Source organism: Natrix helvetica (genome assembly GCF_964273705.1).
Source record: "Natrix helvetica genome assembly, chromosome: Z".
In the NCBI taxonomy this organism is placed as follows: Eukaryota; Metazoa; Chordata; class Lepidosauria; order Squamata; family Natricidae; genus Natrix; species Natrix helvetica.
This window is the reverse complement of record NC_138554.1, coordinates 104,018,986-104,031,534: the sequence shown is the minus strand read 5'-3', so window position 1 is coordinate 104,031,534 and position 12,549 is coordinate 104,018,986. Positions and strand designations below refer to the sequence as shown.

The window sequence follows — 12,549 nt, the reverse complement described above, 5'->3', positions numbered from 1 at the left end:
TACATAGAACAATATCAGACCTCTGAAAAGTATAAGCATGCATATATACTCAGTACTTGGTTTGGGACCCTTTTGCAGCAATTACTGCCTCAATGCGATGTGGCATGAAAGCTATCAGCCTGTGGCATTGTTGAGGTGTTATGGAAGACCAGGAGGCTTCAATAGCGGCTCTCAGCTCTTCCGCATTGTTTGGTCTCATGTCTCTCATCTTTCTCTTGGCAATGCCCCATAGATTCTGTATGGGGTTCAGGTCAGACGAGTTTGCTGGCCAATCAAGCACAGTAATCCCACAGTCATTGAACCAGGTTTTGGTGCTTTTGGCAGTGTGGGCAGTTGGAAAATGAAGTCAGCATCCCCATAAAGCTCGTCTGCGGAAGGAAGCATAAAGTACTCCAAAATCTCCTGGTAGACGGCTGCGCTGACCCTGGTCTTAATGAAGCACAGTGGTCCAAAGTCCTGTTGCTCAGTGGTCCAAAGTCCTCTTTTCTGATGAGAGCAACTTTTGTCAAAAGCACTAAAAACTGGTTCAATGACCGTGGGATTACTGTGCTTGATTGGCCTCTCCATTCTTCCTCCATACTCTGGGTCCTTGGTTTCCAAATGAGTTACAAAAGTTGCTCTCATCAGACTGCCCACACTGCCAAAAGCACCAAAACCTGGTTCCATGACTGTTGGATTACTGTGCTTGATTGGCCAGCAAACTTGCCTGACTTGAACCCCATAGGAATCTATGGGGCATTGCCAAGAGAAAGATTAGAGACATGAGACTGAACAATGCAGAAGAGCTGAAGGCCACTATTGAAGCATCCTGGTCTTCCATAACACCTCAACAATGACACAGGCTGATAGCTTCCATGCCATGCCGCCTTGAGGCAGTAATTGCTGCAAAAGGGGCCCAAACCAAGTACTGAGTACTTATGCATGCTTATACTTTTCTGAGGTCCGATATTATTCTATGTACAATGCTTGTTTTATTGATTGCATGTAATATTCTAATTTTCTGAGATGGTGGATTTGGGGTTTTCATGAGCTGTATGCCATAATCATCTCAATTATGACAAATCGCAGCTTGAACTATCTTGCTTTGCATGTAATGAGTCTTATCTCATATATTAGTTTCACCTTTTAAGTTGCATTACTGAAATGAACTTTTGCACGATATTCTAATTTTTCAAGTTTCACTTGTATTTAAGTGTGACTTAAACCCTTAAAATAATTTTAATATATTTTACTGAAGTTAATTATATTTTCAGACGGCTAACATTCAAAGGTTACAAGGCAAGCACAAGAGTTTTAACTTCTAATGGTATTTTTCTCTGTTTCCCATTCCACATCATTTACTACACACTGGAATTAAGATCCATTCATTTTTAAAAGCAATGTGCACAATTTGTACTGGGGACTCTTATTCATTCAAGAAAAACAAATTAAAAGTTGCCATGGGTCCATAACACTTGTATCTTGAGTATTTTAAAAAAATCTTGGTCAATAATTTTAGTTATGGATATTAATGGAGAATATAAGGTTGATAGACTAAACTGAATATTACTATTAGCACAACATTACAGATCTTTTATAATACTTACCCCATGCTCTTTGGCAGCCATAACCACTTTAAAAAGAATATCTTCCTCAATAAATGGTCTGACAGCATCATGGATTACTATTATTTCTGGTTTCTGGAGTGGAGCACAGAATGTATTGCCTTTTACAAATACTTTCAATCCATTGAAAATAGATCTGTGACGGGTTAATCCTCCTTCCACTACCGCTGTCCGTTCATGGCCGTATTTTCTAATAATAGATTTCATTATTTCAATATTCTCTGGAGAGACCACAACAACAACATCAGTAATCCAGTTGATTCTGTAAGACATTAAAGAAAAAATACAATGTCTAAAACTTCCTGGAACGTAATGTTTAAATTTTATTCTATTTGGAAATAAATATATAGTATCAATATATATATAGTATAGATTCCAAATTTTGTCTATACATTTAGTCTATTTTTCACCATAATACTTTATAAAGACATAGAACAAATATTTACTGTATAATTTATAATATATATTCAATGAGTTTACAATTAATAATAAGATTATGACTAGAAAAGAAAAACATCTTGTAGTCATGACTAACTATGTTTTACTAACTTTGATGGAAATATAATCTGTTTCCAAATCGCAGTTTACATTTATGACTTCAGATCCACCTTGAGAGTTTTCCATGGGGTTGTTAGTTGAGGAAGTTGCAAGGCAAAGATAACATTTAAATTTAAAGTCTATTTTGATTAAGGTGTTTGATTAGGAAGACTCAGGTTCCATTCCAACCTGAGCCTAACGAGTTAACTAGGTGACTTTAGACAATCTAATATCCAATCTACCTCATACCTAGTTGACTTGAACTGAGTTTCTAAATAAGAATCTGAATATAAATCTAATAAGGAAATATAGAAAGAAATATATATGTTGTTGGATTTTATTAGTGATTATAAAAATGTTCCTGCTGAATTTTAATAGTTAATATAATTATAATTTATGTTTATGTAATACAATTATTTATATTTTATAGGAAACTTGAGTTGACAATTCCACAGCAAATTTTCCTAATGCAGTATTTTTAATATGTTTATCTCCTGTTTTATATCTTAGATCTAGGGCACATATTATCATATTAAAAGAGTGCTCTGGATTTATATATTCAAACTCTAATAAAAAAGGATTTTTTAAAATGTGAAGATAAATACTCTACTAGCATAAAATACATATTAAAACTAACATTTTATCATGCAACTATACATATTTTCAGAACACAACTGACGCAAACGAAGAACTGTGTTTTTTTTAATTATTAAAATTCTGTGTCTGTAATGTGGTATTTATATTTTCCTACCAATGCAAGTACTGCACTGCGTAAACTGTGTTGTTCTTCTCAATTCTATTGACATGGTCAGCAGAAAAACATCATCCTGTTTTTGTGTGTGGAACTAAGAATGTTGAAACCGATCTGAAGCTAAAGCTGACAAACATTATATCCAACTTCACGAACTAATGCTATCTTAACAGAATACTTTATTTGGCCAAATGTGATTAGACACACAAGGAATTTGACTCCAGAGGTTCTCAATGTACATGCAAAGTAACATATTCAAATAATCATACTATTGTACCAATAAGATGGTAGTAGAGAAGATGAGAAAAGAATAATACTATACTCATATAACATGAGTAAATATACTGAGACAGAATACAATACAGTAAATATTAGGTGTTCATCAGAGTGATGGCACAAGGGGGGAAAAACTCCCTGTGTCTAGATGTTTTGGCATGCAACGCTCTATAGTGGCATCCTGAGGAGAAGCATTGAAACAAATGATCAAATCCAGGATGTGAGGAAGCTGTAGACATTTTCTCAGTCTTTGAACTGTCTCATTCCATGAATGATTCAAGTTCATGCATATTCAGTACATTAGAAAAGTACATTTATTAAAATTATGTACTTTGATTAAGTGGCTCCCCAAAATATTAAAAAGATTTCAAGCAGTTCATGTGCTGGCTGGAAGAGGGGGAAGGAGAGAGAAAAAGAGGAGCAGGTAGTGGCCTTTTAACTCCATTTCATGTGAACTTTCCTGTGGTTGGTGATTGGAGCTACTGACTGGAAGGTGGGGGATGGAGAGAAAAAAAGAGGGGCAGGTAGTGGCCCGCGCGCCTAATGGCGCGTGAATCATATGCCCATAAACCAAAATAGTAATAATACATTCTGGATTAGTGTGCTTGAAATTGTGATTTTATTTATTTCAAAATGACCGGTTTAGTTCAATGTAATAGCTGTCTTGCACCTGTCTTTCGTAGTACTCTTTTCAAATTTGGATATTGTCCCCTTTGTAAACAAATTACTAGTCTACATAGACAGATTACCTATCTAGAATCTCTAATCTGTGCTCTCCAAGCAGAAATTAGGTGTCTAATTTGGCCATTCCACTCTACGGAGATGCCACACTATCAGCCCCCTCTACCGCAAAGATCCTGCAGGAGCAGTCTGGACAACTGTGAGATCTGGCAAGGTGAGAGCTGTGAACCATAAACAGAAAGCTTTTGCTGTGACCCAGCATAACAGATATAGCGCCCTTGTTGACCCTAATGGGGACACTAAAGAGACAGGTCAAGGTAATTGTGATAATGATGACTCAAATAAGCAGGGGATCATGGTCCACAATGAAGAACTTACTTCGGAAAGGCGAAATGGGGAACCAGGTATCACACATCAGTCGCATAAGAAGAGCAGGTATGCAAAAAGAGAAGTCTCGTTCTGGTTGATGATTCAATCATAAGGGATGTAAATTTAGGAAAGGATATGGAGGTTTTAAAAAAGGTCAGGTGTCTGCCAGGTGCTACTGCCAGCAGTGACAAGATGCGTATTCTTAAGATAGTCAAGAATGCAAGTAAGGCCTATGATGTTGATGCTATTATACATCTTGGCACAAATGATCTGTCCCCAAAAGATTCACTTTCTGTGAAGAATGATTTCCAGAGCTTGGCATATGAACTTAGCAGTATAGGTTGTAGGCTTATCTTTTCAGAGGTTTTACCAGTATATAACAAAAAGGAAAGAGCAAGTGTGTAGAAGAGTTTAATGTGTGGCTAAAGGAGTGGTGTAAAAGGGAAGGCTTTGGTTTTATTAGTCATAATGTCTGCAGCTGGTCCAATGAAAAACTGTACAAAAGAGATGGTTTGCACCCATCCAAGAAAGGTATTGAGTTACTTGGCATTAAATTCACAGATTTTCTGGATAAACATTTAAACTGAACAGCGGAGACCGAGAATTAATTGATACAGAACATTTCTGCCCCCAGCAATCTAAAATTCATAGGGTTATCAGTGCATGTAACACAGATGTTTGTGCGGGTAAGATTATCACTCCCGCTGTCAAGCAAAACCAAGCATTTAATAGTGAGTGCCATACCATGTGCATGAATCATACAAGTGGCAAGAAAATAGGGGCAGTCAGGCATAACACAGGTTATGTAGACAATAAACACAGGGTCAATCAAAATGGACTCAAATGTCTATACACAAATGCACAGAGTATGAGGAATAAACAGGGCAAATTAGAAATTCAAGTAAATGAGGGCAGATACGATATCGTTGCCATTACAGAAACTTCGTGGGATGAAACCGACAAATGGAACATAAAACTAGAAGGATTTAAATTATTTAAAAGAAATAGACCAAATAAAAGAGGAAGTGGAGTTGCACTATACATAAGAAATAATTATCTCTCTACAGAAATAGAGCACAATAATGATGAGAACTATCTTGAATGCATTTGGGTCAATATTAAAGGTTGGGGGGGAATGACATTGCCCTAGGTCAGTGGTCGGCAAGCCGCGGCTCACAAGCCACATGCGGCTCTTTACACACTTTAATGCGGCTCTTCTGTGTGCCGGGCGCCCGCTCCCCTCCCTCCTCTCGGGCGGCCACCCCAAAAGTCAGGACTCTGCAGCTAGCCTCTGTAATTGCGCCGCTGCTCCATGCCGTGGAAAACATAGCCGCAATTACAGCCTGGAGCAGAAGCAAAGCCCCTTTCCCAACTGGCCCTTCCTCCCTCGGAACGCTTCGGAGGGAAGCTTCTGCAAAAGCCCGTGCGAGTGACAACAAGTTCCCGCCGTTACGAAGTCTCCGAGGCTGTAATTTTCTGAGCTGTGCGCGCGCGCCTGTTTTCCACGGCGTGGAGCAGCGGCGAGCGATGATTCCGGAGGCCATCAGTGGGGGGGCAGGGTCCCCCGTGTTCATCTTCCCGGATGGCCCCTGGAATCATCGCTCGCCACGCAGAATCTCGCCGCTGCTCTACGCCGTGGAAAACAGGTGCGCGCGCACAGCTCAGAAAATTACAGCCTCGGAGACTTTGTAACGGCGGGAACTTGTTGTCACTTGCCTGGGCTTTTGCAGAAGCTTCCCTCCGAAGCGTTCCGAGGGAGGAAGGGCCAGTTGGGAAAGGGGCTTTGCTCCTGCTCCGGGCTGTAAGCTTCCCTCCGAAGTCTTGGGATGTTCTGAGGAGCCCCCCAAGGCAAAACGCCGCTGCCAGGTAGTTAAAAGTACCTCTCTGATTCTGTCAGACTCTGTCAGTCTCTCTCTGATTCCCTCTCTCACTCCCTCTCTCTGTTCCTCTCTCTGTCTGTCTGTCTGTCTCACTCACACACACACACACACACACACACACTGTGGTCACCTTGTTGAGTGTTCCAATCACATTTGAAACACTCAACAACTGGCCTGCATTTATGATATTTTGCAGCATTCTGCAGTCATAGGACAGAGGGAGAGACAGAGACAGACACACACACACACAGAGTGAGTGAGAGACAGACAGACAGACACACACACAGAGTAACAGAGATGGGGGAAGGAGGAGAGAGAGACAGAGATACAGAGAGAGAGAGAGACAGATAGACACCCAGAGAAAATGACAGAGGGAGATAGAGAGGGAGGGAGGGAGAGAGAGACAAAGAGCCAGAGAGAGAGAGAGAAAGAAAAAGAAAAAAAGAAAGAAAGTGGGAGAGAGAGATGAAATTAAAAACAACAACATACAAACCTGACTTACTCAAACTATCCAAGGAAATGCAAGGCCAATGTTCACATTAGTGGTTGTGACTTTGTCAGTCATTGTCAGGATGTAATTTTCTCTACATTGTAAGGCAAATTTTACGGAATTTAACGTTATCGATAAATAATATCATTCTAAAGTTTTTGTTTTATTAGTTGTGTTATTTGTATCCTCCCGACCTATGTGGATACTTGCATGCAGAATATTCTCAATAAAAACTTATTGAAACTAAAAACAGTGTACCATCCTATGTATTTTCGGTTTTAAAAATGTGGCTCTCAAAATAAATTTCAATCGTGGTTTTGGCGAGATTTGGCTCAGTTGAAAAAAAAGGTTGCCCACCACTGCCCTAGGTCTATACTACAGGCCACATAACCAAGCAGAGGAAGTAGATGAACTTTTTGCTAGTCAGCTAACTAAGGTATGTAGGAAGCACATCACAATAGTAGTGGGGGATTTTAACTACCCTGACATCAACTGGGAAACAAACTCTGCACCAAGTGGAAGATGCAACAGGTTCCTAACAAACCTAGCAGACAACTTTGTTTCCCCCGAAGTAGAGAAGGGATCAGCCATATCGGACTTAATTCTCACTAACAGAGAGGAAATGATAGAAGGTGTTGAAGCCACATGAACCCTGGGGGCAAGTGACAATGCAATATTGGAATTCAACATTATGCAAACACAAGTAGTAGAACAAAGTGAAACTAGAATCTTGGACTTTAAGAGAGCTAATTTCAATAAACTTAGAGAGAGCTTGGGAAGAATTCCATGGATGAGAGTCCTCAAGGAGAAAAGAACTCAAGACGCTTGGGAAATTTTGAAACCCGAGATTACAAAAGCCCAGTCTAGCACAATACCAACGAAGAAGAAAAATAACAGCTCCCAAAAGAAACCAGCATGGCTGCATAAAGAACTCTGTGACAAATTGAAAGACAAAAAAGTACAAAAAGTGGAAAGGGGGAACATAACTAAGGCATAATATCAGCAAATAGCCGAAGCATGTAAAGATGAAGTGAGGAAAGCTAAGGCTCACAATGAAGAAAGGCTTGCCACAAAAGTAAAAAATAACAAAAAAAGCTTCTTCCAACATGTTAAAAACAAGAAAAGAGTTAAGGAAACAATTGGTCCATTGCTGGGAGAAAGTGGCAAGAAGGTGACAAGCAACAGGGAGAAAGCAGAACTATTTAACTCATGTTTTGCATCTGTCTTTACACAAAGGGATAAAACAGTCCAACCTATCAAAAACAGCACCACAAAAATCAGATTAGGAACACAAGTTGAAATAGGGAAGAAAATGTTAAGTGAGCACCTGTCTACCCTAGACGAGTTCAAATCACCAGGACCGGATGGATTACACCCTAGGGTTCTGAAGGAACTAGCAGGCGAGATCTCAGAACCACTGAATTATATCTTTTAGAGATTCTGGAGCACCGGGGAACTACCAGAAGACTGGAAAAGAGCTGATGTGGTTCTCTATTTAGGCAAGAAAAACGAAATGCACAGGTACAGTATAGGTGGCACCTTGCTCAACAGTAGTAACTGTGAAAGGGATCTTGGAGTCCTAGTGGACAACCATTTAAATATGAGCCAGCAGTGTGCAGTAGCTGCCAAAAAAGCCAACACAGTTCTAGGCTGCATCAACAGAGGGATAGAATCAAGATCACGTGAAGTGTTAGTACCACTTTATAATGCCTTGGTAAGGCCATACTTGGAATACTGCATTCAGTTTTGGTCACCACGATGTAGAAAAGATGTGGAGACTCTAGAAAGAGTGCAGAGAAGAGCAACAAAGATGATTAGGGGACTGGAGACTAAAACATATGAAGAACGGTTGCAGGAACTGGGTATGTCTAGTTTAATAGAAAGAAGGACTAGGGAAGACATGATAGCAATGTTCCAGTATTTCAGGGGTTGCCACAAAGAAGAGGGAGTCAAACTATTTTCCAAGGCACCTGAGGGCAGAACAAGAAGCAATGGGTGGAAACTAATCAAGGAGAGAAGCAACTTAGAACTGAGGAGAAACTTCCTGACAGTTAGAACAATTAATCAGTTGAACAGCTTGCCTTCAGACATTGTGAACGCCCCAACACTGTAAGTTTTTAAGAAGATGTTGGAAAGCCATTTGTCTGAAACGATATAGGGTTTCCTGCCTAGGCAGGGGGTTGGACTAGAAGACCTCCAAGGTCCCTTCCAACTCTGCTATTGTATTGTATTGTATGTGGAAAAACAAAAACATTACACAAACCCTTTGATCTTCACTATTGCAGAATGTAATGGAAATAATTGATTTGTTTATCAAAACAATTGGAAATAAAGAAAAGCTATAATATAATAAATACTTACATTATTCTAAGCATATTTTAATCACTAATACTTAAAAAATATCACAACTTGTTTATTCTCTGAGAAAAAAATATTTTTAAACTTCCTACTTTGTACTACATTTGCAGAAAATGTGTAATTCATGTTTTCCAGATGTCACTTTTGTTTTAAAAAAGTTGAGCATGCTGTATCCTACAAAAATGTGAATATTTATTCTGCTAAGAAAAATGCAGACTGTCAAACAGAGCCAACAAAATTGACTGAAAAGAAATTGGTCTGCAATTAAAAGATTAATTATTTTAATTATTTTAAAACATAATTAGATTTAAGCGTTTTGCATTGAACTTATATCCTGACAGAGATGCAGGGTTAGAAAGCTTCTTCACATGATCTTAGCCAAAAGACCGAAAAGCAATCATGCCAATTTATTAAAAAGATAATAAAAACAACCCAGGCAATTATAGACCCATTAGTCTTCTAAGCATTATTAGTAAACTGTATGCACCTAAACTATAAACTTCAGGATTGGCTAATTTCAGGGGGGATAATCAAAGATGAACAAGCTTGTTTTAGAGAAGGAAGATTTACAGTGGATCACATCTTGGTACTCCACCATCTACTACAAAAATACACGTATAAAAAAATTCCTCTCTTTTCATGGTCTTCCTTAATTTTAAGCAGGCCTTTGAGTCAATATCCTCAAGGAACACACTCTGAGAGAAATTAAAATGCACTACTATCGATAAACACCTCCTTTTCATCAAACAAAAATTGTATGACAATTCCACCTTGAAAGTGAGGTGCAATCCTCAAGGAACTTTTACTGGCCTAGTAAGGGTACAAAAAGGAGTATGATAGGGTTGCATCCTGTCCCTCTCCCTTTTTAACTTCACTATCAACCCCCTTATAGATCTCTTACAGAACCCTGCTGCATCCTCCTAACCTAGCGCAACGCAAAATTCTGATTCTCCTATATGCCGACGATGTCGCTATTATTTCACAAACTCCTATAGGACTGAAGAGAGCAATTAGGGCAACACTTGGCTATTGCGGGCAAAACAAGCTGGTCCTTAATTTTAGTTTTTGCTAAAAGACCTAGCCAATACTCATGGAAAATAGAAGGCATAGTTTGGAACAGGTTAGAACACTTAGATACCTTGGGGTGGTTTTCAACTCACAAGGGACATGGAAAGCATACCTGTATCATACATTGCAAGCAGCCAATAGGTCCTCAAATGCAACTAAGCACTCCCTTTACACAGGTGTAGAGCAGTTAGTACCTGCTGCCTTAAAACTTTTCGAGGCCAAAACATTGGAGCAAATTCTATATGGGGCACAAACAGGAATCTTTGCAAAGAAAGACTTGCTATAAACCATACAAACCAAATTCCTGAAAGCCATCATAGCTGCACCCAAAGGAACTCCAAATGCCCAGTTAAGAATTGAGACAGGCATGTTCAAATTCAGGTAAGAGCCTGGAAGATGATGATCATTCATTGGCTTAAAATGCATTTCTTTCCAGAGGGACTGTCCCCAGTAGTGTTGCTTGACAACTTCCCCTCCCCCTGGAAATAGGCAATAGATCACAAGCTGGGCTCCTATGGGTTCCCACCAGTATTCTTAATGTCCCTAGGCCAGCAATGGCGAACCTTTTTTGGCTCGTGTGCCAAAAGGGGAGGAGCGCAGAGGGGTCAAGTGTGGGCATGCTACATCCATAATGCTATGCGCATGACCCCAGCATGCATGGCCGCACGACCAATGCTTTCCCCCATTTTTGGTGTGCTTTTTTCACTGTCCCCAGGTTCCAGAGGCTTTATAAGAGTCTGGGGAGGATGAAAACAGCCTCCATCACCCTCCCAGAGGCCCTCCGGAGGCTTCAGGGTTCAGGAGTTTCAGGACTTCCAGTTTGCTCGTAGGACCAGTTTTAGCCCTCCTGAGCCTTCAGGACGCTTCCCTGAAGGCTCCGGGGGACAAAAAAATGACCCTCGGAGTGACTTCCGGTTTGCTCATAGGGTCATTTTTTGCCCTCCAGAGCCTTCAGGGAAGCCTCCTGGAGGGCTAAAACCAGCCCTACGAGCAAACCGGAAGTCTGTTCCTGAACTTCTGGTTTGCCCGTAAGGCCGGTTTTTCGCGCTCCAGAGGCTTCCTGAAGTCTCCGGAGGGCAAATAATGGCCTCAAAAGAAGATCGAAGTCAACTGGTGAGTGCGCGTGTGCACCCTGGCCAGCTGACAGGGCAACATTCACCCATAAGGCATCTTATGCCGCACTTAACAACTCACACATTTGTTTACCAAGAGCTTCAGAGAGAGCAGGGAGGGTAGATGTCATTAAGGAAGACTTACTCACTTAACGGCTAGCCCCATTTGCGACTGCAGTAGGCAGACAACCATTATTACTGTTGTAGATTGAGGACCAGCTGTTTCATCTATCAGATGTAACTCAGGTAATTTTTACAGCTACAAAGCTAATAACATTATTTGCCAGCAGCATTTTCAGAGACACAAGAGATATTAAAACGATTAGTTAAATCTTTTAAACTTAGAAGACTTACTGTTTATTTTTATAGTTTTACCAATTGATTAATTAGAAATTTGGAAGTTAAGAAATGGAATAAAGAATGAGACGTTCTTATATTGCCTACACAATAGGAAAATATTTTCACTTCTATAGCAATAGTGTCAATAGGTCAAACTGCGAATGAAAACTGCTTAGAATGTATTGAACTTTATTGCGCCTGTATAGAAAAAGACTATCTAAGACAGCATTTTCTTGGAAATGTAATAGTTATAATACTTCTTCAAATCATATGTTTCCCAATGCCCTATACTTACTATGTTTGAAATAAAATAGTGGATTATATAAATGTGACTGTGCAACAAAAGCTAAAACTTTTGAGATGATAATCTTTACTTGAACTATATTGGTAGTATATGAAATCTGACAACAGGATAACATAAATGGATTGCCCATGCTCTTACTAAAGCTAAAAGACTGATATTGCTATCATATGAATGGAGACATGATTACACTTCCTCATTATAAGTGGATTGCTAACAGATGTAGACTTATTTAAGTTAATAAGCCAAAGACCAACTATATTAATATTATTTTCCAAGTTATTGAGCAAAATTATTTTGTTGCTATCTATTCTCCTAACAAGCTATTTTAGCCCGTAATAAATAAGTGAATGAACCATTTTCCCGAGAAGCCATTTTACGTAACAGTATAAAGTATCCTAAAGTTGCCTGATTGAATGCAAAATTTCCATTTCCATGCCTATTTTTCCTCATATAACAGTTCTATTGACAAAGAACAATAAAACAAAACTGAATAGCATCAAAAACTTTCATAAAACAGTTATGCAAACTACAAGACTTTAAAACCTGAATTGATAACATGGTGCTTGAGAGCGAAAGTCGCCGTCCATGCCTTAGTGGATGTGAAGTTTTATTTTACCCAACTTCATTGTTTTTTTAAAAAAGTCTGTTAGTTAAAAAAATAATTGCAAAGTTAACATCCTACAAAGCAAAGAATTGACCTTAATAGCAATAGCACTTAGACTTATATACCACTTCTTAGTGCTTTGTAGCCCCCTCTAAGGTGTTTACAGAGTCAGCATA

At 39.3% G+C, this 12,549-nt stretch overlaps 1 protein-coding gene across 2 annotated transcripts in view; it reads right to left on the bottom strand.

Annotated features, from left to right (window-relative positions):
- Positions 1-12,549, bottom strand: part of CRPPA (CDP-L-ribitol pyrophosphorylase A) — a 54,168-nt gene that overhangs the window by 37,127 nt on the left and 4,492 nt on the right. For both annotated transcript variants that reach the window (XM_081932282.1, XM_081932283.1), the window contains exon 2: positions 1,587-1,866. In XM_081932282.1, coding sequence (XP_081788408.1) covers positions 1,587-1,866 — 280 coding nt within the window. The remainder of the gene's footprint in view (positions 1-1,586; positions 1,867-12,549) is intronic.